At 40.8% G+C, this 24031-nt stretch overlaps 1 protein-coding gene across 11 annotated transcripts in view; it reads right to left on the reverse strand.

Moving 5' to 3' along the window:
* Positions 1–24031, reverse strand: part of KIAA1217 (KIAA1217 ortholog) — a 359020-nt gene that overhangs the window by 187403 nt on the left and 147586 nt on the right. For 8 of the 11 annotated variants that reach the window (XM_062569021.1, XM_062569028.1, XM_062569018.1 and 5 more), the window contains exon 1: positions 3139–3226. The exons of 2 other annotated variants lie outside the window; for them this stretch is intronic. In XM_062569021.1, coding sequence (XP_062425005.1) covers positions 3139–3208 — 70 coding nt within the window. In that variant the 5' untranslated portion in view covers positions 3209–3226. Of the gene's footprint in view, positions 1–3138; positions 3227–20373; positions 20441–24031 lie in introns of those variants that run through there. One more of the 11 variants, XM_062569024.1, reaches the window with a different exon arrangement.

Genomic DNA, 24031 nt, shown 5'->3' on the forward strand with positions numbered 1-24031 from the left:
ACAGTCATCTCAGTGAATCTTAAATGGGAGGAAAAAGAGGTGGCACAGGGCTGGCTGGGATTTGTTTTAATTTATTGGATCAGAAGGATAGCACTCATATTCTTGAGGTTGTTGAAACAAAGTTGCCAGACATAAATAAAGGATTTCCTTAAATTTCAAAGTGAGCGTAAGTGTTTGTGACTGAACATGCATATATGCATCAGTGCTGTATAAACCTTTAAAGTATTGTCATAGCAGCAATTTCAATCACTGAGTTGGCTAAAGGCACTTCCTCAAGAAAGCAGGTATACCTCCACGGAGAAACATAAGTGAGAGTTCATGAACGTGTATTCTGGGCCTAAGTCTCTCTGATGCAGTCTTTCTATACCCTTCCATTCAAATATTTAAGAAAAAGTTAATGGTACGAAATATAAAGAGCCATATTATGTCAAGTGTTTCACCTTTATTTATCATAGCTGGAAACCTCAAGAACGAATCAAAAATATCGTAATTTTCTAACACTGTAGGAAAAACACCCCAACCAATTCTACCAATTTTCCATATATTTGGAAAATACTGTTTAAATATCAGTAAAGGGAAAGGAATGTAAACTATGCAAACTAACGCTAGCCTTGCCAGCAAGCTGACCTGCAGCATGCAGCAGGATGCCGTCATGTTACAGTCCATGTCATCACATGACTTTCTTTTTGCTGCCATGGTGCAGTAGCTACTGCTATGTTTTACTGTATAATCCATGCAAATCTGCAACAAACAAACTAGTCTGGATAATATTATCCATCTTGGCTGAAATGCAAACTAAACTCTCAAGCTCTGCAATGTTTGGATAAGAGCCTTCCCCCTAGTGATGGTTTAAAAATTCTTCCTTGGCCATTTCTTTGATAGTGATGAATCACCTTGGTGGCGAGGTTGAAAGCCGGGACTGTGAAATCTCACCATATACCGGGGGGGCACATGAGCAACATAGCTTTTGCTTGGACCAAAGCGTTACGGGGAGCAGAAACTAAGAGATATTTTCTGGATCTTGGAGTTGCTCAATAACAATGTGGGCAAACCTTCGGTATCTTTCAAGTGAAGATAACAGGCCTAGAAAATCAATGCCACAGATAACTCTGAAATGTGTGAAGGATCATGTGATTGTTCCCAGAAGACAGCTAAAAGTAGAGAAAGGATAAACTATGCAAGTACCCTCCTTGGAAAAGGAGTAAATAGAAGCCAACAAAAAACACAGAAACCAAAGTGTGAGATAAGCTTGTCTCCCTTGTTCCCTCTCCCTCATATTCAGAAGCTAAAAGTTGAAGGTCCTTCCACCCGACAAAGCAGCAAGTCTAAAGGGCAATGAAAAGTAAGACTTTCTGATAGACACGGAGGGCTTTGGTTATCCAAAGACTTGCACAACTCTTACATTTGAGATGCTCCTCTGATCTGAAAATAAATTTCAGGATTTCTTAACTTCGCGCATTACTACAGTGGACATAACTTCACAGAAAAGTTACAGAGGCAGTCTGTCTAGGATTAGCAGGAAGATTATCAAGAACAATTAATTGCCATGAGTTGGAAATTCATAAAAACGAGTCCTTCAATCTGTCCTCATACACAGTTCTTCTACTTAAGTCACACCTATCATAAAGTTTACAAATATCAGGAAAGTCACTTTGCCTCATTACTTAAGATTTTCTGAAGTTTTAAATATTCACGTTTGCAAGCCAGGTGACATGAGAGAAGAACACTTTCAGAACCATTTCAGAAAGCAACAATTATGGACCTGGCCCAACTGAAATGATAAAACCAAGTTTTGAAGCAAGCCACATTCACTATTTAAAGCTTTAAAAAGGAAGAATTTTTTAACAGTACGAATCAAACTCACTCCTGTTATACTCATGCTATGAGTAGATTTGAGAAGATTATTTCTAATTTGCTCCACTGTCTTTACAATTAGCTCTGTTTCCAAAGAACTTTTCCAGTGTAATTTTTGGATATGGGCTCAAATTTCTCAATTTGGCTGTGAACTTTCAGGATTAACAGTTTTGGGGGATTCAGAGGGTTGGTCTGGTAAGCCCTCTGTTTTCCGGATCTACATGCGCCTCAGTCTGTTTCCATACAACTCTTGCAGAAGAGATATTTTACTAGAGACTCTCTTTCCTATTTAGACACATCCTTAAAATGAAGATTTTCCTCTCACCAAACATAAACATATACACATGCACATGGTGTGCACCAACCAGTATTCTAACTTCAAAAATTGTTCAAAAGAGTGTCAAACAGAATAAATGAATGCAGAGGGGAAAAAATCTCTTTTTTTCCCTATGTTGTCTGTGCAATATGTTCTGGACTTGCATATTCCTAAACCTGTATCAGTTTTTTTAAACCACATATAGTCAACACCATGCTATTTATTTCACGGACACACAGTAACACAACTTTTACAGAAGTCCCAGTGAGGGGTACAATACACATGAACTGGCAATGTTCACAGGTGCTCCACATACACAGTAATAGATGTAGATTAGATTAGGTATTTGTCATGCTACCTGAATTTTATGCTGCAAGTGGAGTATCCCACATAGAATTCATCAGGAAATAGTTTTCATTAGATTTTAGACAAAATATAGTGCAGCAGTAATGGTACAAATGCACCACAGCTGACCTTACGTGAAAACCATGCCTATAATTTCTTGGCTTCATGCCAAAATAAACCCAACTGCTTTCACACAAAGTAAACTAACCCTGTGACAATCGACTGCGAATCTCTGTGTTTTAAAATACAAACTGAGAAAAATACAATCTGAGATCTACTTTTATAAAACGAAGAGGCATTTTTCTTCTATAGGTGAAGCATGCAGAGCACTTAAAGGGAAAGTGGCATTATTTCTCTCTCCTCATGAGAGCAGGACCCTCCGTATCAGGCTGCTTAGTGTACTGCAAACTGTGGCATCAATAAAACATGCTCTCTGCTTTAAAGGTTAAACAGAAATCTCTCTAAAGATAAACCTATAAAGTCAGATGTTAGGGAAACCTTCAGAGCCACATGCACAAGAAAGACATGCTTTTTTTTCCATGCATTCTGCCTCTAGTTATAAAAAGCAGCAATGAGGGGCATGTTTAAATGTAACTCCATCTTTGACTGATTCTGTTACTTACCCCTCATCTGTCTGCTGTCTGTCGAACAAGCCAGGCACAGCTCAAGTTTCTGGCTTTCGTTTTCCTCCATTGTCCCTGCCTACCGCACAAGCTCTGCTCGCAAAACTTCAGCAGCGCAGCTTCGCGGCTCCCGGAGCAAGCCGCCGGGAGGAAAAGGGGGACGGGGCTCCCGCAGCGCCAGGCTCCCCCGACGCACGCCGCCTTCCCGGAGCCGCTCGCCCGCGGGAACCGTCCCGGCTGCAATGGTGGGCAGAGCGCGCGGCGGCCGCCGCCGAGTCCCCCGCGCACTCCTCCGCCTGGGCCCCAACAGGTGATGGGCTTTGCTGCAGGCAAGCCCCTAGCCTGCTTGTTTTCCGCCGCCACCAAGGAGCGCTCTGAAAGGCAACATTTCAAACGTGATTACAGGCCTGAGTCTCCGCTGGAATCCGAATCCGTAGCCTTTCAAATCTCCGTCATGGGACAAAAGCCTTTCCACAGAATATTTTTTTAAGCTCGTAACCACCAAGCCCACAAGCATTCCTGATAAATGCTCCTCTGTCTTTTTTAGCATGGAGTTTAAAAGTAATTCATTATATAAGCGCTTTGAGGTTTTGTTTTCTGTTGAATTCTTTCAAGCTGCTCAGAGAATGAGTTAGGGAAAATCAAGATACAGGAATTCAACTTTAGTGAAGCCAATAAAAATGAATAGTAGCAATATGTAAGCAGGAACTTTGGTTAAGATGGATTTTGAAGCCTCAGTAGCAATGCATATAGAAACATATAACGTTCTCTTTTAGCTGATCAGAAGCAGGAAGCCTGCACCAGAATGAAGAGATCCACTGGGCTGCAAGGCAGAAAATAAGATCGGTCCTACAGATCCCATCAGATCCCCTATGCATTGAGTTAGTGGAGAATACTAGACCAAAACTTAACCTGTTAAAATGATAGTAGAGAATCAGATTTAGTGGAAAGAACTGAGTATTGATTTACAGCATCAAGACCAGAAAATTTATCCACTTCTGAACTAGGTTAAGAACACTGAATTTGCTTAAGAACAAAATATAACTGAGATATCTACAAAAATCTAAAATTTCTCCTTTAAACCAACCTTATACTGCATCACCAGATGACAGCTAATATCTTAGATGGTTTTCCAAGCTTACGTCGGTACTCACTTCAACGCTAGCTAAATTGGTGGAAATGACCTCTGAACCACCCAGTCCAAAGAGGCTAGGAAAATTCTCCTACATTTCTTTCTACACCTCTATCTGGCAGAAATATCGTTTAGATTATTAAATGCAGAAGTATTTTGCATATTTGTAAAGTCAGTATAGAACCTCAAGGAGCACCACTCTTCTTGTGCCCCAACCTCCCCATTCCAGATGGAAAAATCTTTTGAGTGAATTACAATTAGCAATTAATAAATGAACAAAACTATTGTTCATTAGATCAGACTTACATATTCTCTGTTTATAATCACTTACAAATGTTTATTTTGCTTTTTACCAATTAATTTTATGTAGTCTAGGAACCTGGCAAAGGGCCCAGAATTCTGAACACAGAAAATAAAATACTAACATACAAAAGATGAAAAAAAGCAATGTAAACATTAGCATGGCTATTTAAGGTCTGCAATACAGCGTTCCAAACAGAATGCCTCTATAGGAGTCCTGCAATTTGCACAATGTATTTACTGTAATGTGTTTACTGGCCTTGGGTTTCTCTCTGCAGATTCTGACTGTGGACTATTTTAGGACCAGAAGTGAAGGCCATCCATTCCCCTTATCTGATGTTGTCTTTCTTCATACTGAGAAATGTGTCTTTAACACTGAGGCTTTCCAGAGTCCAGACAAGCAGATTTGTAAATTATATTCACATTCAGCTGGAATGAAAGGAGGGCTCATGCAGGAATATTATGCACTGAGTGATCACTGAACACCACCTACTGCAAGAAATAAAAAAGATCTCAGAAAACCCTAATGGGAAAAGCAGGCCAATGCAGTTGCCTGGAGTAGCAACCTGAAAGCCAGAGCAAAAATATATATAAAAAAAAAAAACTCAGAAAGGCAGAGTTAAGAAACTAAGGGCATTAAAACAGACCTAATTATGAAATAATACAACAGAAAGCACAAAACATACTTCCTTACAAATGCCTATAAAGGAAGATACTTTTGCAGCCTCATGCAAAAACAAGGTTAGCCCTAGAGACTGGCAGGTTGTACTGAGAGTGTTAATAAGATCAAAATGCCTTCATCCACTGTGGGAAAAAAAGTGGAAAACCCCACGACTATGACGTTATATAACAAATGTTGTTAAGATTAAAATATCTGCTCTTAGCCAGCAACATCAGTTTCTACAGACAAGAGCATGAGGCAGACACAGAGCTGGTCTCTCTGCTCACAGCAGTGCCCCACTGTCTTGTCCTACAGCTCTTGGCACCCCAGCAGAGGGGCCGGCCACATGCCCCTCAGGACTTCTGGAAAATCCAGTGAAGGCTCTGTCTCCACACTCCCACTTTGCACGGCACAGGGAGAGTCTAAGAGCACCAGCCAAGTTACCCACTGAAGGAGCCTGGGGCCTGGGCAGTCAAAGCTCCTTTGCCTTCTGCTTTGGTCAAAGGAGCTCTCTTCTGCATGGGCGCTAGGGGCAGGCTGGAGGAAGGACCACTTCTCTTGCTTTTCATATGAAGCAAACAACCCCCACTGCTCCACTCCTTGCCACCTTGACTTTTCAAGGGGGCACAGAGATTACTACATCAGGGCTCAGGGGCACAAGTTGAAGACAAAGAGTGCTCGCAATGCAAAACCTCTAGCATTCTCCCCAGGAAACCCAAGCAGAAATCCTGGAAGTGCTCAGGGCTTAGGAAAAGCCAAGGGTCAAGTGTTTCAAGCATTCAGGATCCATAATACCTGATGAAAAGCCAGAGGCTGGTTGCAGAATGTTTGTGCTCACTATCATTCCCTCGACTGCAGCTACTTGCAGCGCTACATCAGGAGCAATATGGGGCTGCTGTCTGCTACCCAAAAGGCAGGCAAAAACCAGCGCCTTGGCAGTGTCAGCATTGCCAGTACCCAACTACACCACCCTGAGCACGGTCGTGCTTACACATGAGATGCTCCTTCCTTTCCCTGCTGCAGCACAGACATGTCACACAGCACCAGCACAGGGCATGAACTTATAGAGACTGCAGCTGGGAGGAAGAGAGACTTGGGCTGCACATCCTTAGCAGGCCACTCTTGCTTTAGCTTCTCTACTAAAAGATAACGGCTAAGCACATTGTGCACAGGAAGGCATCAGTCCCTTGACAGTCATCTGCCAACTACCTATCTGCCCATCTCAAAACAGCCCCTTTCCAGAAGGCCTTCACTCCTCCAAAGAGCTTCCAGCAAGCAAATATCTAGCCAGCAACAAGCATCTCCCACAGCTCCCTCAGCAAACACTGCTGCAGAGGAAAGCTCTCACTAGGGACAGAAAACAGTAAGGAATGAGGGGAAAAGCATGCCTGAGACACATCTCAGAGCAAGAGAAACACTCCCTGGCCTTTATTCAGGATCCTGGCTGCTTTGGAAACTGATGGCTTCCACCTCAGCAGACAGAGCCCAGCACATTGCCAACATCCCTGCCTTACACCATGAGGGCAGCCTGGGCCCTGTCAGTCAAGGCACATGCTCACCTCCAAGTGCTCCTGGTCTCCCCATGCTGGTGGCATTCCCCATGCACAGCACTAGCAACATGTGCCTCTGCATCAGTGACACACTGTGGGCAGGACTAGTAATGGTAGCAGCCATGCTCAATACATGGCAGCAGCAGGCCACCAACAAGGGCACCAAAACACACAAAGGCCAGCTCTGGGATAGGTGGCACTGGCACAAGTCTGAGATCTGAAACTGGCTTCTGAAGCTGCAGCAAGGCTGCTGAGACTGACAGTTAATGGTAGTGCTGATGCCATCAAAGAGCCTGAGCAATGTGGGCCCCTGAAACACAGAGATGACCACAGAGAAGGAGAGAGATGGCTTATTTGCTTGCAGACATGGGACATGCAAACTGGCTGACACCAGAGAATTTCCATGGCTGCAGAAGTGCTTTCCAAAGCAGGATGGCAGAGCACTGGCAAAATGTGAGACTAAATGTTGCACACGTCCATATGATTAAAAAACAAACCAAACCAAACAGCCTGCCTGGCCTCAGATGAAGTGTAATCACCTCAGCTGCTGCTCAGGATGGCATCAGTTGTGAAGAACAGGAACAGTTGGAACAGTACAGTCTCAAAACACATTCCCAGTTTAAGGGAAAAGTTCCAACTTGGATTTATTTAACATATATAAGGATGCCATTCCTTAAGATGCTACCTAAGTCTTTTTAAAAGAAATAATGAAACTCCATTGACAAACTGGAGATAGCCAGAACCATTATAAGATGAGGCTCTAGCTCTAACTAAAGAGCTGCACAGTAGAACACTGGGATGAATCACCAGTAACAGGCTAAATAAACTTGATTAACCAGCTCACAGCATACAATCAGAATATGTTTATCTGTAGGATCAACAAAAACAGCAGTTCCTTTTAATTATTGTGTTCAGATCTGGGCCCATCAGTATTAAAAACAGTGCATGGAGAATAATTGCTAACAGGATATGCAGTTTTAATTGTGTTTGAAATTAATATCCCAGAGCTACTTAAACACCTCTGGTTTTAGTATGTGTATAAAAGGAACAATTAACAAATACTGACTGCACTCCACTACTAAAACTTATAATATACAACAAAGGCTGTATGGCTCTAGCAATTATTCACAGCTAAAAAAATGGGAAGTTAATTATTAATAGTTATATCAGAAGCACTCTATAAATAAAGGCCTAACCCAGTTTCCATGTGAAATCACATACTCACTGAGAAATCTGCCACAAATGCTCTCAGTATTACTCAGCCTAACACTGCCTAGCCTCCTTTCACCCAGAAACAAAATAAACATCGGACCTAAAGTGGTGAAGTGGGAGAGTCTGTGCAAAGTGAAGACCATTCAACCCAGGCAGCCCTGCAGCACCACTCCAAACCCCTGAAGGGTCCAAGATCGCTCCTGGTTGACCTGGAGGAGGGAAGCAGTCGGGCAGATGCTCCGGAGGGTTTGGAGATCTCCACTCCATCCCGTGGGGCTGAGCTGGCCAGCTGCTGTAAGCCTCTGCCAGCATTCCTGCAGCCAGCTTTGGGTGCAAAACAGGGAAAGTAACTTTTAGTAACTATGGAGAAACAGAACTGAGAGTGGTTAAATCCTAATTTCCACCTCAGCCAGCTGAGAGGTGGAGGGCTGAAGGCACACAGAGGCTGAACTGCGCTCATATCCCAGGAAGACACATGGAAGATTCAGCACTGAAATTCATTTGCACGTATTTGTGTTCAGTGGCATCTGCTCTGGCTTAGAGAGTGGCAGCAGCCCTCGGTCTTGTCTAGAAATAGACTCCTAAAAGAAAAGGACTGTGTTCAGAGATCTGTATTATCAAAGATGATACAACATAATACCAACTGCTAGCTCATACAAGCAAGATGGAAATATTCATTGATGTCTATCAAGATGAATCTACCAAGCAGAAGCTGGAGGGAAAGAAGTATTCACTGCTTTGAAATTAATTTTCTTGTAATTTGTTATCGTATATCACAAAATCATAGATTTTTAAGCCTGAACCCTTTGAGATCATTTGTTCTCACCTGCTTAGCAAAGGACATGAACTGGTTCCTGTTTCAAGTCTAAGGATAATGATTAAACTATTAGTGATTAAATAAAGGAAAACATCCAATTTTGACTTTAAAATTCACAACAACAAACAACCTAATACAATCTTTGGGATTATTTATCATGAAATTACCTTTGTTGTTAAAAAAAATTTGTGGACAGTTTCAAATTATATTTATACTCTATACATTCCTGTTTAGTTAACAACTCTCATACTTACGAAAAGAAAAAATCTTTTAGTGAAGGACTGAAATGATATCATGCTAGCTGAAGCAAAAAGAAAAAAAAGAAGAAGAAAAGAAGGAAGAAAAAAAAAGGGAGTTGAGTTTTCCTACACACTTCCACAGCACACTTTCCATCATGTCTTGTCACAGCTACAAGTTTCAGCTCCTTTGAGGAGTTTTAGAGACTGACAGTCATGCCAAAATATACAATCATTTCTGAAGAATCACAGGGGTCACCGTCAGTCTTAATCCCTAAAACAACTATTAAGAAGAGTCACTAGGAAGTTGAAAATTCGATGCTCAGACAGAAGATACATTCACCTTCCTAATTCCACTTCTAGCTGAGCTCTGGAGAGCAACCGCAGTCACCTGCTGTTTGACAGCGACGAGCTCTCGGTTATGCGGCAGGACGCCGTGTACCAGCCACGGCCCTGCCGAGGAAGGGCCACAGCACTGCGTGCCCTGGCCATGCCTGCCTCAGAGTGACAGAGCATCCTTCACTCACTTGGAAAGACCTGTTGCTCAAGCAAACAACTCTCACACTGGGCACCTACATAAAGGGGGTTATTTTGTCCCATTATGCAAAATTGGCTAGTTTTTTTGGTTTACCGTGTTTTGTTTTCTCCTCCTTTTCACTTCTCCACTCTATTTCTTAAAATAAATTAAAAGCTCTGAAAACAGAAAGCGCTAGTGCATCCTCTAAATCTAACAGAGAAAAAGGACTGTGGTCATCACGAGTAAGTGCTCAATTCAAGTTGAAAAAAATAACTGGTAAAGAAACCCCTCTCCCCTCCGTATCTTAATCTCCCTCTCTAAATGAGGAAAATAACAACAAAACTAAATCTAGATATTAAGTGTACCCCACCCCTAAGGCAAACCGGAACAGAGCTAAATGAGGATAATTACACCAAGCACATTTCTGACTCAGGCAACACAACACCTTATTTCAGTCGTCTGTTCCCCCCGCCCCCCGCCCCGCGTGCTGTCAACCTGCTCTACTACACTAACGTTAATGTTAATATATCACAGCCACAAGCAGCTGACTTTCAGCTGGCACACGGCGACTCTTCCTCACGCATGCCAGCTTGGCCAGCTCGCCGCACAGCAAAATTTCCATACGGTATCAGCTACAGTAAGGAATGAGGTCAGCCTGCAAAACCACAAAGAAGAAATATTAACATCTGTTTTTGTAAGGTACCGAACAAATAATTGTGCAAAAGCAAAATGTACCTTAGAATGTACCTCAAAATTTCAATTTCGCTAGAAATTTCAATGAGTTTGGTCAAATAAAAAGTAGTGTGTGGGTGGGAAGGAACAGTGGAGGGAATTGTTTCTGAGGAAAGTGGAAGAAAAGGAGGGGAGAAGGTTACTTTCGAGTCCATCTGGTCTATATTCAAATTCTATTTTTCCCCAGTGTAAAGCATTTTGGTTTGGTAAGTTCCCTTTTGGATGAATTCACTCAAACAGGGCTCTGGTGAGAGTTTGGATTCAAAGTGGTCCAACTTTTTAGCAGTGCCAGAACAATACACTTCACATCTGAAACACTGACTATTGCTGGTTTCACTGATGTCTGTGGCGTCTGTTTGTAAATATAAGAGGTAAGAGGTATGCTGCAGTGATCAAAGGTATTGAAAAAAAGGTATTAAAAAGAAACACGGGAGATTCTTTGTTCCAGCTCTTACCAAATGCACATGGAGTCTATAAGATTGTCAGATGATTTCTTGAATTAATAGGACATACAACACTTTGTATGTTTGTATTTTGATCGTCCAAAAATAATAGTTCAACTTATGTTCTAATTGCTATATTAGCATGCTCATCAACAGGCAATTCCAAGAAGTCTTTCAAATGTCTAAAATGTCTACTAAGAGGAATGTTTTAAGTAAAATAATTAGTAAATAATATGGTTAAAAGTCAACACAAAGGTAGCAGTACTGCCAACCCCAACCACACAATTCAGGATAATGGTCTTTTTGAAAAGTCATGATTTTTGGAACACTATTTGTTTTATTGGTCTTCAGGCTGTATTCAATAATATATTGTCTTATATCCATAATGTTACTAGTGAAAATACCTTTTTTTCTGTGAGACTCAGCCTATAATCATGGGAGTGGTCAGTGTCATCGTGACTAAATAAGTTAGACATTTTTAATTACTTTTATTACTATTTCTCTCTGACTACTGCCACAAAGGCAGTTATATTTAGAAAATAGATATAAATATCTGAAAAGAGATAAAGTCAAATAGGATAAATTATTATAACTTTGATTCCACATGGAACTGATTTTCCAGCCTGGAAAGTTACAGGTTGTGGATTCTGACTTCATTTTTACCCATGCAGCCCCACTGACATCTGTTTGTAACCTTTCCTTGGGGATTCCTTGAGGATTCCTTGGGGAACACAATATCCTTAAGGCTTTTAAGAGCAGAATGATAGTGGAGAACTTCCTCCTACCTGTAAATACATTAATGACTTCTCCAACACTATGCACATTCACCCCCACCCCCACCAAGTACCTCTTTGACCTTCCCAGACTACGCTGATGCTATCATTAAAATAGCTGATTAGTAAGAAAGTAATCACAGCTGATAGTAGAGGTACTCCTTTTTCAGTCCTGCTCTCTCTGTTCTGCAAGGATGCACATCTATTTTAACTCATTAATTCAGATACATGAATACCTTTGGTATTTAGGATTTCATAGCTGAAGGGCAATAGGAACCATTTGATTATCTTGTCTAACTTCCTGTCTATCATATACCATTACACTACATGTGCAATCTTCACACAAAGACCAAACATTTTAAAGGCTAACAAAACATTTCTGATCTCAGGTGACTAGTGATGTATCTACACTAGTATTTTAGGTTCAAACTAGGATGTGCTTTTGAAGCTAACCTCAACATCAGTTGGTCCTCAAACCCGACAATTTTGATCTACAGAACTCCCACTCCAGACTCCATTGCAGATCTGGACTAAATATGTTTAGCAAAAAGAGAGAGAGAGACAGACACTGAGACTGTTGTGGACTTAGTTTCTGAGGTCCTGGATGGTGACATGAGATCACACCTAGATGACCAGTGTAAGCAAGTGAAGTGTATCAAGCTCCCTTCTGACTTGACCTTGAAGAAAATTCTTTCCTTTGCCTTAAATTTCCCACATGAGACCTCCACCTAGCCAAAAGACCAAACCTCTCCTAATCTCCAAGTCCTGTCCCACACATCCAGTCTCTAGCACAGCAGTCCTCTACAAATGAAAAAAACAAGAAGGGAAAAAACAAAGCAACTCAAAACATTTCTAGCCAATTGTGCAAGCGGAGGAAATCTTCCTGAACCTGCATACTACGGACAGTGTGAAGGGTGACAGTTGACGATAATCACTGTCTTTAATACAGAGCTGCAAGTGTTAGAGGCATGCTATCTGAGGGATTACAGAGTTTAGGCCCGTGAAAGAAACTGATGAAGATGATAAGTCAGATGTACCACTTTCAACAGCAGAAGAATCTGCCATGACTTTCTACCCTGAAACAACCAGGAAATACAGACTTTCTTGCAGCAGGTAGAACATGTATTTTTTTCAAATAGACTAATTCTCACTTTACAGACTATATTACATTCAATTGACTGATGTTTCCTTACTCTTGCTGCTAAGAAATTGCTTCCTGTTTCATCAGGTTAAATTTGACTAATGGAGAATTGGACGTATTCTCCATTTTTTTTTCAGCAAGGAAAAATGTATTCTGTAAAAAATGAATTCTGAAGATCTGCATTTGGTGAGGAGATGTCACAGCTTCTTCCTCAAACTGTATCAGCCCATTTCCTAAAGAGTCACATCATCTTAGTTAGCCTTGGTTTTAATCTTGGAAAACAAGTGCTTCTCCTCTCTTAATTTTCTTTGTAGTAGTCCCACCTCCTCCCTGAAGTACCTGAGGTACAGATGGCAGGCTTATCAGAGCCGATTCTTTTGAATTTAATATACTAACAGCAGTAAATGAGTACATGACCTAAATTTACCTCTGAAAATACTGGCACACAACCGGTGCAGCTGGAAGGCTGAACAACACTAAGGATGTCCCCAGGGAAGGTGGTGTGGGCTCGGGCTTGTGCTCGCAGCCGCCGGGGCGGGGAGTCGCAGCGACAGAGCTCCCTCCGCCTCGAGGGGGGAAAACGCGGCAAGGCAGGCAAGAGCAAACTGTTCGGGCACGCAGGGAGCTGCAGTGACAGACCGTCTGTGTCATATCCCATTTCTCCTACACGGGAAGTCTGCTCGTTCTGCGCTGCATGTTCGTAGGAGATGAAAAGAGAGAAAAAGTAACAACGATCCATCTCATCAGGCTCCAAGGAGCACACCGAACTGCCTGGGGTGGAGGCAAGAATGAGCAACGGCAGCACAGAGAGGTGCCATACAAGGCTTAAGCTTATTCAGAGGTACAGCCTCTGTCTCTCTCATGAATAAATACATATCCCAAGACATAATTTAATTCCTACCTTTTCTGACACTTCTTACAAAAACATTTCAAACAAATCAATGACTCACAGCAGAGGTCTCGACTGACAACGTAAAATGACATTACACTCGTTACCCCCTTTACAAACAGGCAGTCTGCCCTGAGATACAAAAGTATCTCTTAAAATACAGCACATGCTTTTACATGCAGCATAGCTGAGGGCAGAAAAGAGGCAGTAAGTAGTTTTAGCTGTAGTAACAACCACAGGTTTTCTTCACTCCAGAGGAACTGGCTATTAAACACTAATTGGTAACACAGACAGCATTTACTACATATGCATGTAATTCCAATACCCCATTCATCATATCCAAAAAACATAAGCCAGCTTTTTGAATTATTCCATTTTATTTATGATTCTCTTATGATAAGTTTAATATTTCATAATTAATGTAACATGTTTAGACGATCAATCAGCACATTTTTTTTTCTTTTTTACTATTCCGCTCTGTAACTGCCTCTAAAAGATAATACCTCAAGACTACAGCAAGAATAGCATTTAAATTTTTCCATCAGCTGGAAGAAGTTCTGGGTAAAGTGCTGGAAGGAAAGAAGTATCAAAATCTCTTACTATGCATGCTCCCATTTCAGTTCTAGCAACTCCTATAAATCCTCTCTCACAGCAGAAAAAGAAACACAAGAATGCCCTTGGAAGAGGACTTTCGGTAAGCAAAGGATGAGTTAGTTTGCAAACCATTAGCAGTATTCAATGCTTCTGGTCTGCTTTTTTTGTGAGGAGTCTTGCTGCATGAGTTGAAATCTAGAATAGCAGCATTCTGTATCTAGAGTCTATATGTAGCTGAGAAAGAAAAAGAAAGTACTGAATGGCTCTCCAGAAAAGCAAGGGCCTTCCCATTTTTTAATGTCATCTGTCTCTAGAAGAGCATTGTGAACTCTTAGTCTGAAGGCTATGGGAGTAAACCTGACTGCAGAAGATGGTCTGCAGAACAGAAACTTGGGCAGAGGGGTTTAGAAGCCTGGCATTACTTGAAAAACCTGAATCACTTCTAAAGAAGTGCCTAAACTCACTCAGAAAATACAGACTGAATACCAGAATTAGAGGTTAAAATGCTACATGTAGTATTTACCAATCACCTTATTTTCCCAAACATCAAACAAGATAATTTGCTTTTTTCCCTGCCCTTCAAAAATAGTGGGTAGTTTTCTCATTTTAATATTTTGAGAAACTCTTAAACAGGCTAAGGCCATAACAGGCCTCTTGGCCAGCATGGGGTCCTTTTTCAACACTGTTTTACACTATACATGGTTTTAGTCACAGACATTAGACTGTGACAGCGGTTTGCAAATCATCACTAAATACCTTTTCTTCATAGCTCCATGCAAGTCTCAAGAGTGTTTCCAAGACATGAATTAAGCCTTGGTTGTTCTCAGTTCCTCAGCTGTCTTCATCAGCATAGGACTGCCATGCAGCAGGGTTTCTTCAGTTAAAAATGAATCCCTCCTTAATCTTGCAGAAGTTGTCACCATCACAAGAATATAGCAGTTTTATTAGTTTACATGGGTACATGGTAAGTAACACTGAATTCTGAGCCTATTAATTCATTGAGGGAGTGACATCTCAATAAAACAAAATCATAAAAACTCAACTATTTACAGAATGTTTAAACAGTCTTTCATTCACAATGTTTTTAAATATGTAATACTTTGATACACATTCAGAGTTAAAAAAAACTAAAAACCTTTCTATCTTCAGCCCTATCTTAAATAATGCACTTCTGATAATGTCTATGCTCAAAGCCATGCCATTTTAGAGTTTGACTTGTTTGTGTATTAAAAACGTAAGTCATGGAGTGTGCAGCGTTACAATTCAGCTTCCTTTTCTATTAAAAGGAAGCTAGAAAAGTGGGGCAGGCACCAGGCTCAAAAGCTTTCTGAAAGCTGCAGCTGCAGCCAACAGCTGTAATTTAAAATCAGCCATTATTTTCCCTTCTAGTCTTGTGGGCTCTGCCATGGTTTTCAATACGCCACAAATTTACCCACAGAGACACTATCGCTTATAATTTCTTTTGCTGAAGGAGCTAAAACAAGATCAATAAACACTTTGCCCCAACTGCAGAAAGCAGCTTATGTCACTCCCCAGTAGGACTCTTGATGTGTTGCACCGTGCTTTACTAGCAAAACCCAAACGTGGCTCTGTCCTAGGGAGAACCCAAGACACAAAATTATATGGGTCCAGGAAAGCAGAAACAGACCTCCTGTATCCCCGTTTCCCAACCCAGCCAGCAAACAGACAGACGGGGCATGCAGCAGATACAGTTTGCTCGGATTTCCGCAGGGCATGTAACAAGGTCCCTCGCTAGAGAAACAAAGCTACCATGGGATAAGGGAAGAGATCCTCCCACAGATAAGTAACTGAATAAAGGTAAGATAGAGAGAGTAGGAATAAATGGCAATTTTCACTGGGGAAGGAAATCACTAAAGGAATCATAGAGGAATTTGCATGGGTGTAGGTAGCTCTTAACATGAGTGATCTGGAAAAAGGGTATAAAGTGAGGTGATAAAGCCTGCTGAGAACATTACATTATTCAGTGAAGTATAGACAAGGGCTGATTATGATGAACAGACTTTATAAGATTCACTGACTAGGCAGTAGGAAGAGAGATGAAATCCAGTGCAGCTAAATGTAAAGGTGATGTACATTGACTTTGAACAGAGTATTACCATTCAGGAAAAGGAGTTTGGAGTTATAATCATTTTATGAAAACTTCAGCTCAGTATTCATTAGTGATAAGAAAAAACAAACAGATGTTAGAAATTGTTAGGAAATGGATAGTGAATAAGTCAGAAAATATCATTATGCTACTGCACAAGTCCTTGGCCTACCTATATTTTGAATATTGCATGCAGTTTTAATCATTATGCTACTGCACAAGTCCTTGGCCTACCTATATTTTGAATATTGCATGCAGTTTTAATCCACTCCAGGTCCAAAAAGATATAGCAAAAATAGGAACATTAAGAAAAAGGCAGTATGGATGATCAAAGCTATGGAACAGTTTCTGTACAAGGAACAACTAAATAATGTAGGAGACTGTCCTGAAAATGGATGACTCAAACATATGTTTGAGGTCTATAAACATAAGTAACGTGGAGAGAGTGAATAGCGAAAGACTGTTCATTGTCTCTTTCAATACAAGATCTAGGGGCATCAAATGAAAAATATATTTCAAAAATACACAGAAGTGAATATTAATTTCACAGAGCACTCTGGAAGTACTGGTAAGCTGTGGAACCTCTTGCTAGAGGACACTGCAGTTGCTGCATTTATGAGAGTGTAAAAAAATAAGACTTGACAAATTAATGGGAAAAAAATCCATTGAGCATTGTTAAAAAAAATAAAAGGACACCATCTTTGGTTTCTTTCAAGTAATCTCTTAATCATATATTGCTGGAAGTTGCAAGAATATTTCTGAAGTATCACTATGACTCTCCTTGTCCTATATTATTCTTAGGTAACATCAATGTCTCAAGCAGGCTGTCATGCTAGACCTCTTGTCTGACCTGCTACAGCTGTTCTTACCGTCTACAGGGTACAAGAAGCCCTAACACTGGCACTAACACTTCTGCATACTTACTAAACATAAAGAAAAAGAAGCATGTACATTACAGCAAATAACAACCTCAAATTTAATCAAATCAGTCTGCTGTGTAGTGAGACTTGGGACATAAATTTCCTCCTGGAGAGAGGATATGCGAGAGAGCATACCATAAATTAAGTGATATCTCATGTGCTGTAGAAAGGCACTAAATATTTCTCTACACAGTGAGGGAACTGGAAGCTAGAGAATAAATTTGCTCAGCTTAAACTATGCTGCAGTGGTGCTGAACAACACAGTCCAAATCTTACAAGGTACCAGCATCTGAAGCTCTCGATCCTCCTGAAGTATGCTACTAGACCTTTTGACCAAGTGATCGATGCAGTTCTGAGGGGCTGAGAGCATCTTTTATCCCTCATTAATCTCCACTACTGAGAGGCCACGTTAAGTGCCGTGATACAGGCTAATGCTCAGGGTGGCCCCAAACCTCCCTCGTCCTTCCCGTCTTTGTGGAATCCAGTGTAAGGGCAGGCAAGGCTGCACCGGTCGGTACTCCACTGCGTAGCACTGGCTCCTGGTAACAGTGGGATCATTTGGTAATTTACTCATTTAGAAACATGAGATATGAATATTTGTCCACACTATTGCACGTGACCTCTCCCCAAATACTCTTTGGGAGGAGCGAGGCCCCTTGAGCTCTTTAGGACCTCACACTGCACACACAGAGATGCGCTGGCGAGCAGCTCTGTGTTGTGCATTTGTGCACTGCCTTCCCCAATGTAGACAGGTACCTCAGATTCTGCAATGATTTACTGATTTACTCAGTATGTGAATCTGCATTAACACCAAAAGGGGATGGGGAGGAATTATCTCATCCACTGATTATTTATGCTGCTTTTTTAAAGCTATTCAAACTTTTTTTTTATGATTCTTGATACAGTATGAGACACAATGAAGGCATCAGATGTTTTGTCCCAGTAGCTCTTTGGAAATTAATTTGCTATTACTATTTCCTTAGCTTATCAAGATGTCTAACCTACTCCCTGCCTTCCCTGTCCAAGAAAATCAGAACTTTTTTTTTTTTTTTTTTTTTTTTTTTTTTTTGAGTCAGGAGATTTTTCAAGGGCAAAGAATAATGCACCTTTTATTAAGCAGCTCTGCATAGTAAGAAACTTTTTACTAGCAATTTCTCAAGGAATGTTATGACTGGCCGACTTGAAAGTAGCCTATCCAGAATCTCATTAGATTTTCAAGTACTTCAAAAAGTAGCTCTTACAGAACTATCGAACTTGTAGGAAAGCAATGGCAGTTTCGTACTTGAGATTATGTACTTCTGTGTTAACTGCAAGAGTCTGTCAGCCTGGCATGGAGCATCATGTGCCTGGAAATACAGCAATAACAGCCCTATCAAGCAGGGCACTACTAAGATATGTTAGAAAAGACTCTTTACAAGCATTTTGTTTGTATGATTAAATACTGTTTTCCAGAATTATGCATATATGAAATTACATGCAATGAAGTAGTTAAGTAACTCTTGACCCAGAAAAACTGAACAAGTGATTATGGAAAGCCTGAAAGCTTCTTGGGGTGTGGAGCACACAAGTCCACAACACCTTTCATAAGCAATTTATTATTGCTCATGTTACGTACTGCTGTTTGGTCAGAGCAGCTGAATTTGTACTCTGCTGGAAATCAGTGCCTTTAACATAGACTTGCAAAGGTGGTCACAAACTGGTAGAAGCACAGTTCTCAAGTTAGTTTACTACCATCTGCAATACTGCTGGTGCAAATTAGAGAAAATCAGATCTTAACTTCTCAGCTAGTGGGTCTCCTCTTTATATACTGCCTAATAATCCTGGAGTTTCCTTCTTCTGAAGGCAACGTAACATGTCTCACCTCACCTATCCTTAGTTGTCAACAATACAGGCAGGTAACTCTAAGTTATTATACTCTGAGCCATTCACTTAATAAACCATAGCGGAACAACAGGAACTTCTAAAGATTAATAGTCCCATCCATTCTAGACACCTGTTTTAGGATAGGGTGTAATACTCTCTTGAGGTGTCTCTCCACAGCAGTAAAGCACATACATCAAACTAAATACCCAACTTGTATATGACTGACATCAGAGGAGATGAATGTTGCACCCAAGCAGAGCAGACCACTGACTGCTTAGTGGGCAGCTCACCACTGGAAAGAGTGGGAGTCTCTTGAAAACATCTGCACAGGTATCCTTTTCAATGGTATCTAACTTGCTTAATAATTCTGAGTGATACAACAAAATTCAATTTTTATTTAGAAACCCACACACTGTCAACACATGGAAGAAGTCTCCCAATACTCTTAGTAATATTTCCACATTTTAGACAGTGGGTGATTCCTGTGTGGACTGTTTTCCTCAGGAGCCAAGCATACATTCAGTCCTGAGATTTAAGCTCATGATTCCAATTCTCAGCAGAAAGACTCTCCTCTTTCTATTTCTGCCCAGCATTTTTGTCATATTGTTTTGCTATCAGCAGACTAGAAAAAATAGATTTTTAAATTATTATTCTCTCTCAGAACAAAACAATTTAACACAGTGCTTATTCTAAGGATACTCTCTTCATCATAAAATGCAGACTTTACAAGACTGAGGACTGTTTGTCTTTCCTTTACACTACATTTCTGTTTGCAATCCCATACCAGATGGAGTTGTTGTATCTCTTCTGTCCAAGCTTTGAAGACTAAAGCATGACGATTACTCTTAAATTTCTGTCCGTAACACTTCATGAATGGTCGTTACTGTGCCAAAAGAGTTGCAAACAGCACTTCCTCCCACGCTTCAACCCCAATCCATGCAGTATCCACACCAAGCTCTGTTGAGCAGTGCAGGAATCTCAGGTCTGTGCAGCAGATGGTATCATATGGAGCAGGTAACACTTCCTCTCACACAAACCTATACACACACACACACACACACTTTCACTCCAGCCTTATCTGTTTCTCCTCTCATCTTTTGGTTCATCATCATCAATATATTTTGCAGTCAAAAATATCCGACTTCATCCCCTTACAGCCCCCCTGGGAAAATGAACATAGGAGAGCTGGGGCGCTATGTAAAGATGGAGACATGGCAGAAATGCAGAGATGTTAACTGGGCAGAACAGGTAGAGGAACTGGCCAGTTGCAGGGAGCTGAGATGGGTTTTCAGAGAACTGAAACCAGTCCGGTGGCAGGTGACTACCTGCAGGGAAAACAAGCACCCACCTCCTGCAAGCGGTGAAGCTGCCGTCCTTACAGCACACAGCACAGCAGTGGGGAAAAGGAAACCGCTTCCTGCTTTGCTCCTTTGTTTTAACACTGGTTTTCACTTTTCACTGTGTGGTAATCAGATGGCTATGCTCAATGTTCTGCCAATGAAATATATGCAATTTTTACAAAACTAAACAAACAGCTTCCCACCATGGAAAGTCCCAAACCTCTGAGAAAATAGATGGTCTCCACCCATCGTCTGTTTCAAAACTTCCTTTACAGCTTCAAATTACAGCCTTCTAATGAAAGAAAGAGGAAATCAGCTGAACACAAAAATCAGATTTTGCCAATAGAGATATTAGCAACATGCAAAACACCACATCTTTTTTTTTTTTTTTTTTTTTTTTGAAATCTTTAAATTCACATTTCCCCCTCATCTGCAATGAAACAAAATAAGCTCAGAAAGAGTTATGGGCAGTGTAGAATGTCTTACTATTTCTCTCAGGCTACGATTAATCATGCAGAAGGATGCGTTCTCGGCTGTATCACAGAATGCCACCTAGAATTCAAACATGAAGTGTAATGATGTGGCTTGTGAACCTATGTGCTGCTGCCCTCTCCTGGGCGCCTCTCGCCCCACTGCCTCCCACCTGGGCCCATCCATAAGACACAAGCTACGGATGAGCTGCATATCGTTTTTGAGATATGGTGTATGGTGTTTTATAAAAACAAGCGAAGGCACAGCTGAAAGGAAGGCTTGTGTTGCTTAGCTTGTGTGACAGGCCAGCTGAACCCTGATTCAGTTATTCTGACACTAACAATAAATCTCCTGAAATTGTGATCACAGATGAAGTTATCCCAGAAACATATAAGGCAAGGACTGACTCTAGGTGCCTTGTAGCTAACAGACAGGCAGTGCTGAAGAGGAGACACACACACACACACAGAGAGAGATGCTGGATATCAACCGGCTGCTCCTAGAGAGCTTTCTTTGGTTGTATTTATAATACAGCTGTCACATGTCAGAGGACACATAATCAAATTAAAAACAGACAAACAACCAAAACAGAAATATCCCCTGCCACACATCTGGATCCAAAACAAAGTTAGTCTCCATAAACCTGAGTCACCCACTGAAAACATGCTAACAGAAATGATTTCTTTGATGTAGTTATTCCTTGTACCAAAGCCTTGCAACTCACTCTGAAAGGCTGATGTTCTCAGGTCCCATCAGACAGGGAGGAAGTCTCTTAATGTTTCAATCTCAGGCTTCTGAAGCCTCATCTAACCTCAATTCCTGCTTTAGTTCACTGGAACAAAAGCAATCACACAGAATCAAATGTAGCACTTCATAAATCAAAGACAATATAGGAATTGTCTCATCTCAGCATGTAGGAACCCTATGCAACTCTAGAGAGCTTATATGATTTGTTCTTGCTAGTCAACACCATCCCCTGGCAGCCAGCTCCTGTTTCAGGTTTCTCTTCCCAGGTAACCCCAAGTAAAGCGCTTTGCAAAAACCGAAGCCTGAAGTCACATAGAAGCAGATTGCTAATGCCAAATCCTCATCCCAGACAGAAGTTCAAATATTTTATCAGACCTGCATAAGAAAAGTAAAAGTTATTATTAGGTGCTCTGTTTGGAAAACCTCAAATTGTGATCTTCTCGAAACAGACAAGGCAGACGTTCTCTATAAGACATGCATGAAACAAATTAAAATCTCCAATCTTTTGGAGATTATCATCTTATTTCTTTCCAGATTATGCTTCAGACAGCCCACTGTCATCCCTGTGATGACCAAGCCAAAAGAACAGAATCTTCTGCAAGCCAGTATAATAAGACTGATTAACCACTTAAACTCTACTAAAGATCTCAAAATAGGTCAGAAGTGGAAGATGGTACATTTTGCTCTGTAAAAAAACTCATGACATTTGTTTCTGTGATTATATTTTTGATGCGTGCCCACTGATCATTTTTCACACACAACCACAACTCCATGAACTTCTTAAAAAGCTTGACTATTCCAATTGCTTTCTTTGGTTACTGTGGCTGATGGCCGGTAGAAGATAAAAACAAAAACAAAACAAAGTATAACACCAAATATAAGCTGTGATGCTGGAAAAATTTTGAATTGCACATATAAAATACCTGTACACGAGATATTTTGGATTATTTGTTAATATTACTGCATTTTCTTCACAGCCATGGAGTTAGATTTAAACCCCAAGAGCACATTAGTGTTGACTACAGAAAGAAATATACCCAAAGAATTTATAGCTGATATGCAAAAAAGCTTAAACTTGGCAAAATCTTTATACATATTGGATAAAAGGCTTAGGAAACAGATGCTCCTCTTCAAGCAGCCAAGATCATCTAATATCCCTACAACTTGTTAATCAACTAACATATGGTACCACTTTAGCAAAACACACCATTCTGATTTTACATTTACATGGTCTGTTTCCTACAAAACTATTGTCAAGATTTAGCCATTATTATGTAACCTAGGAATCTTTATTCCTATACTTGAAAATTAATCAGTAAGTGAAGAAATGAAAAAAAGAATCAGTTTAAATCCAAACAATTTGTAAATCTCATTTTTACGGGGCTTCCAGTGACGGACAGATTTCCACTTACCATGGTGAAGCTCACCAGCCTTTGTAAAAGCTACATTTTGCTGCAAAATTATTACCTAAAAATTCTGTTAGGATTTTGTCTTAAAGCTCCTGAAAACCCAATACATTCAGGTTTGGGGCAAAGCTAAACTACCAAGCAAGAGTTGATGTAGTTTGGTAATGTCAGCAGGAATGTGGTCCCCCACATAAGAATACAGAACGTTACTGATAGTTATAGCCAGTAGTGTTTTGCTTTATTTTTTAACTTCTTTTTTACGTATATAGTAGGTCTTACTGTCTCCTAAAAAGACATCCTAATTTACTTACCCATACCATAATTCACTTACCCACAATACCCCAAAAGTTACTTGCTGACAATACTTACCACACATATTACATACAAGAAATAAAATAAAGCTTCCTTTTTTAATGACCCCTATGCGTTTATTTTAAAGCAGTATTGCTATGCTGGCCTAGTCTCTCTCAATCCGCTACCAGCATAATTTACACAATACTCATCTGCTGGGCCCTTGTAGTTTCTGACATCCTATGCAAACTCAGTGATTCTCCATTTGCAATATCTGCGTGCCTTGTACACACACAGTGCTGCACAATCTGCGCAACAGGTAGTGTTTTTTGCTACTTCACCTCCATATTGTTTATGCTTGGCACAAATCTTTTGGCTTTTCAGCTAACAAAAAGGAAGGAGCAGAACGATGGGACCAGACGACTCTCCAAAGGCATCTTGCAGACCCTACTTACGCATTGCTATCACAGTGCATCCCAATTCCTACTGCTTCTGCCAATGCAAATAAAACGCAGTGCTTTTTAATGCCAGGTGGGTTTGTTCCTGTCGCTCTGCTCCCAGCGCACGCATGCTCTGCAGTGCCATCGCCCTCGTGCAGCCCTGCCTGCAGCAGCTCTGGGGCTGTGAGAGAAGGGAGAACTTCGGAGCAAAGCTACGGGCACCAGCTGCTCAGTCTTGGCAGCAAGCAGCAGGAGTATTTTGCTGTGTCACCCTGAAGATAAGGTATATCCAAATAGCTCTGGTCAGAGTT

The sequence above is a fragment of the Rhea pennata genome, chromosome 2, assembly GCF_028389875.1.
Source record: "Rhea pennata isolate bPtePen1 chromosome 2, bPtePen1.pri, whole genome shotgun sequence".
In the NCBI taxonomy this organism is placed as follows: domain Eukaryota; kingdom Metazoa; phylum Chordata; class Aves; order Rheiformes; family Rheidae; genus Rhea; species Rhea pennata.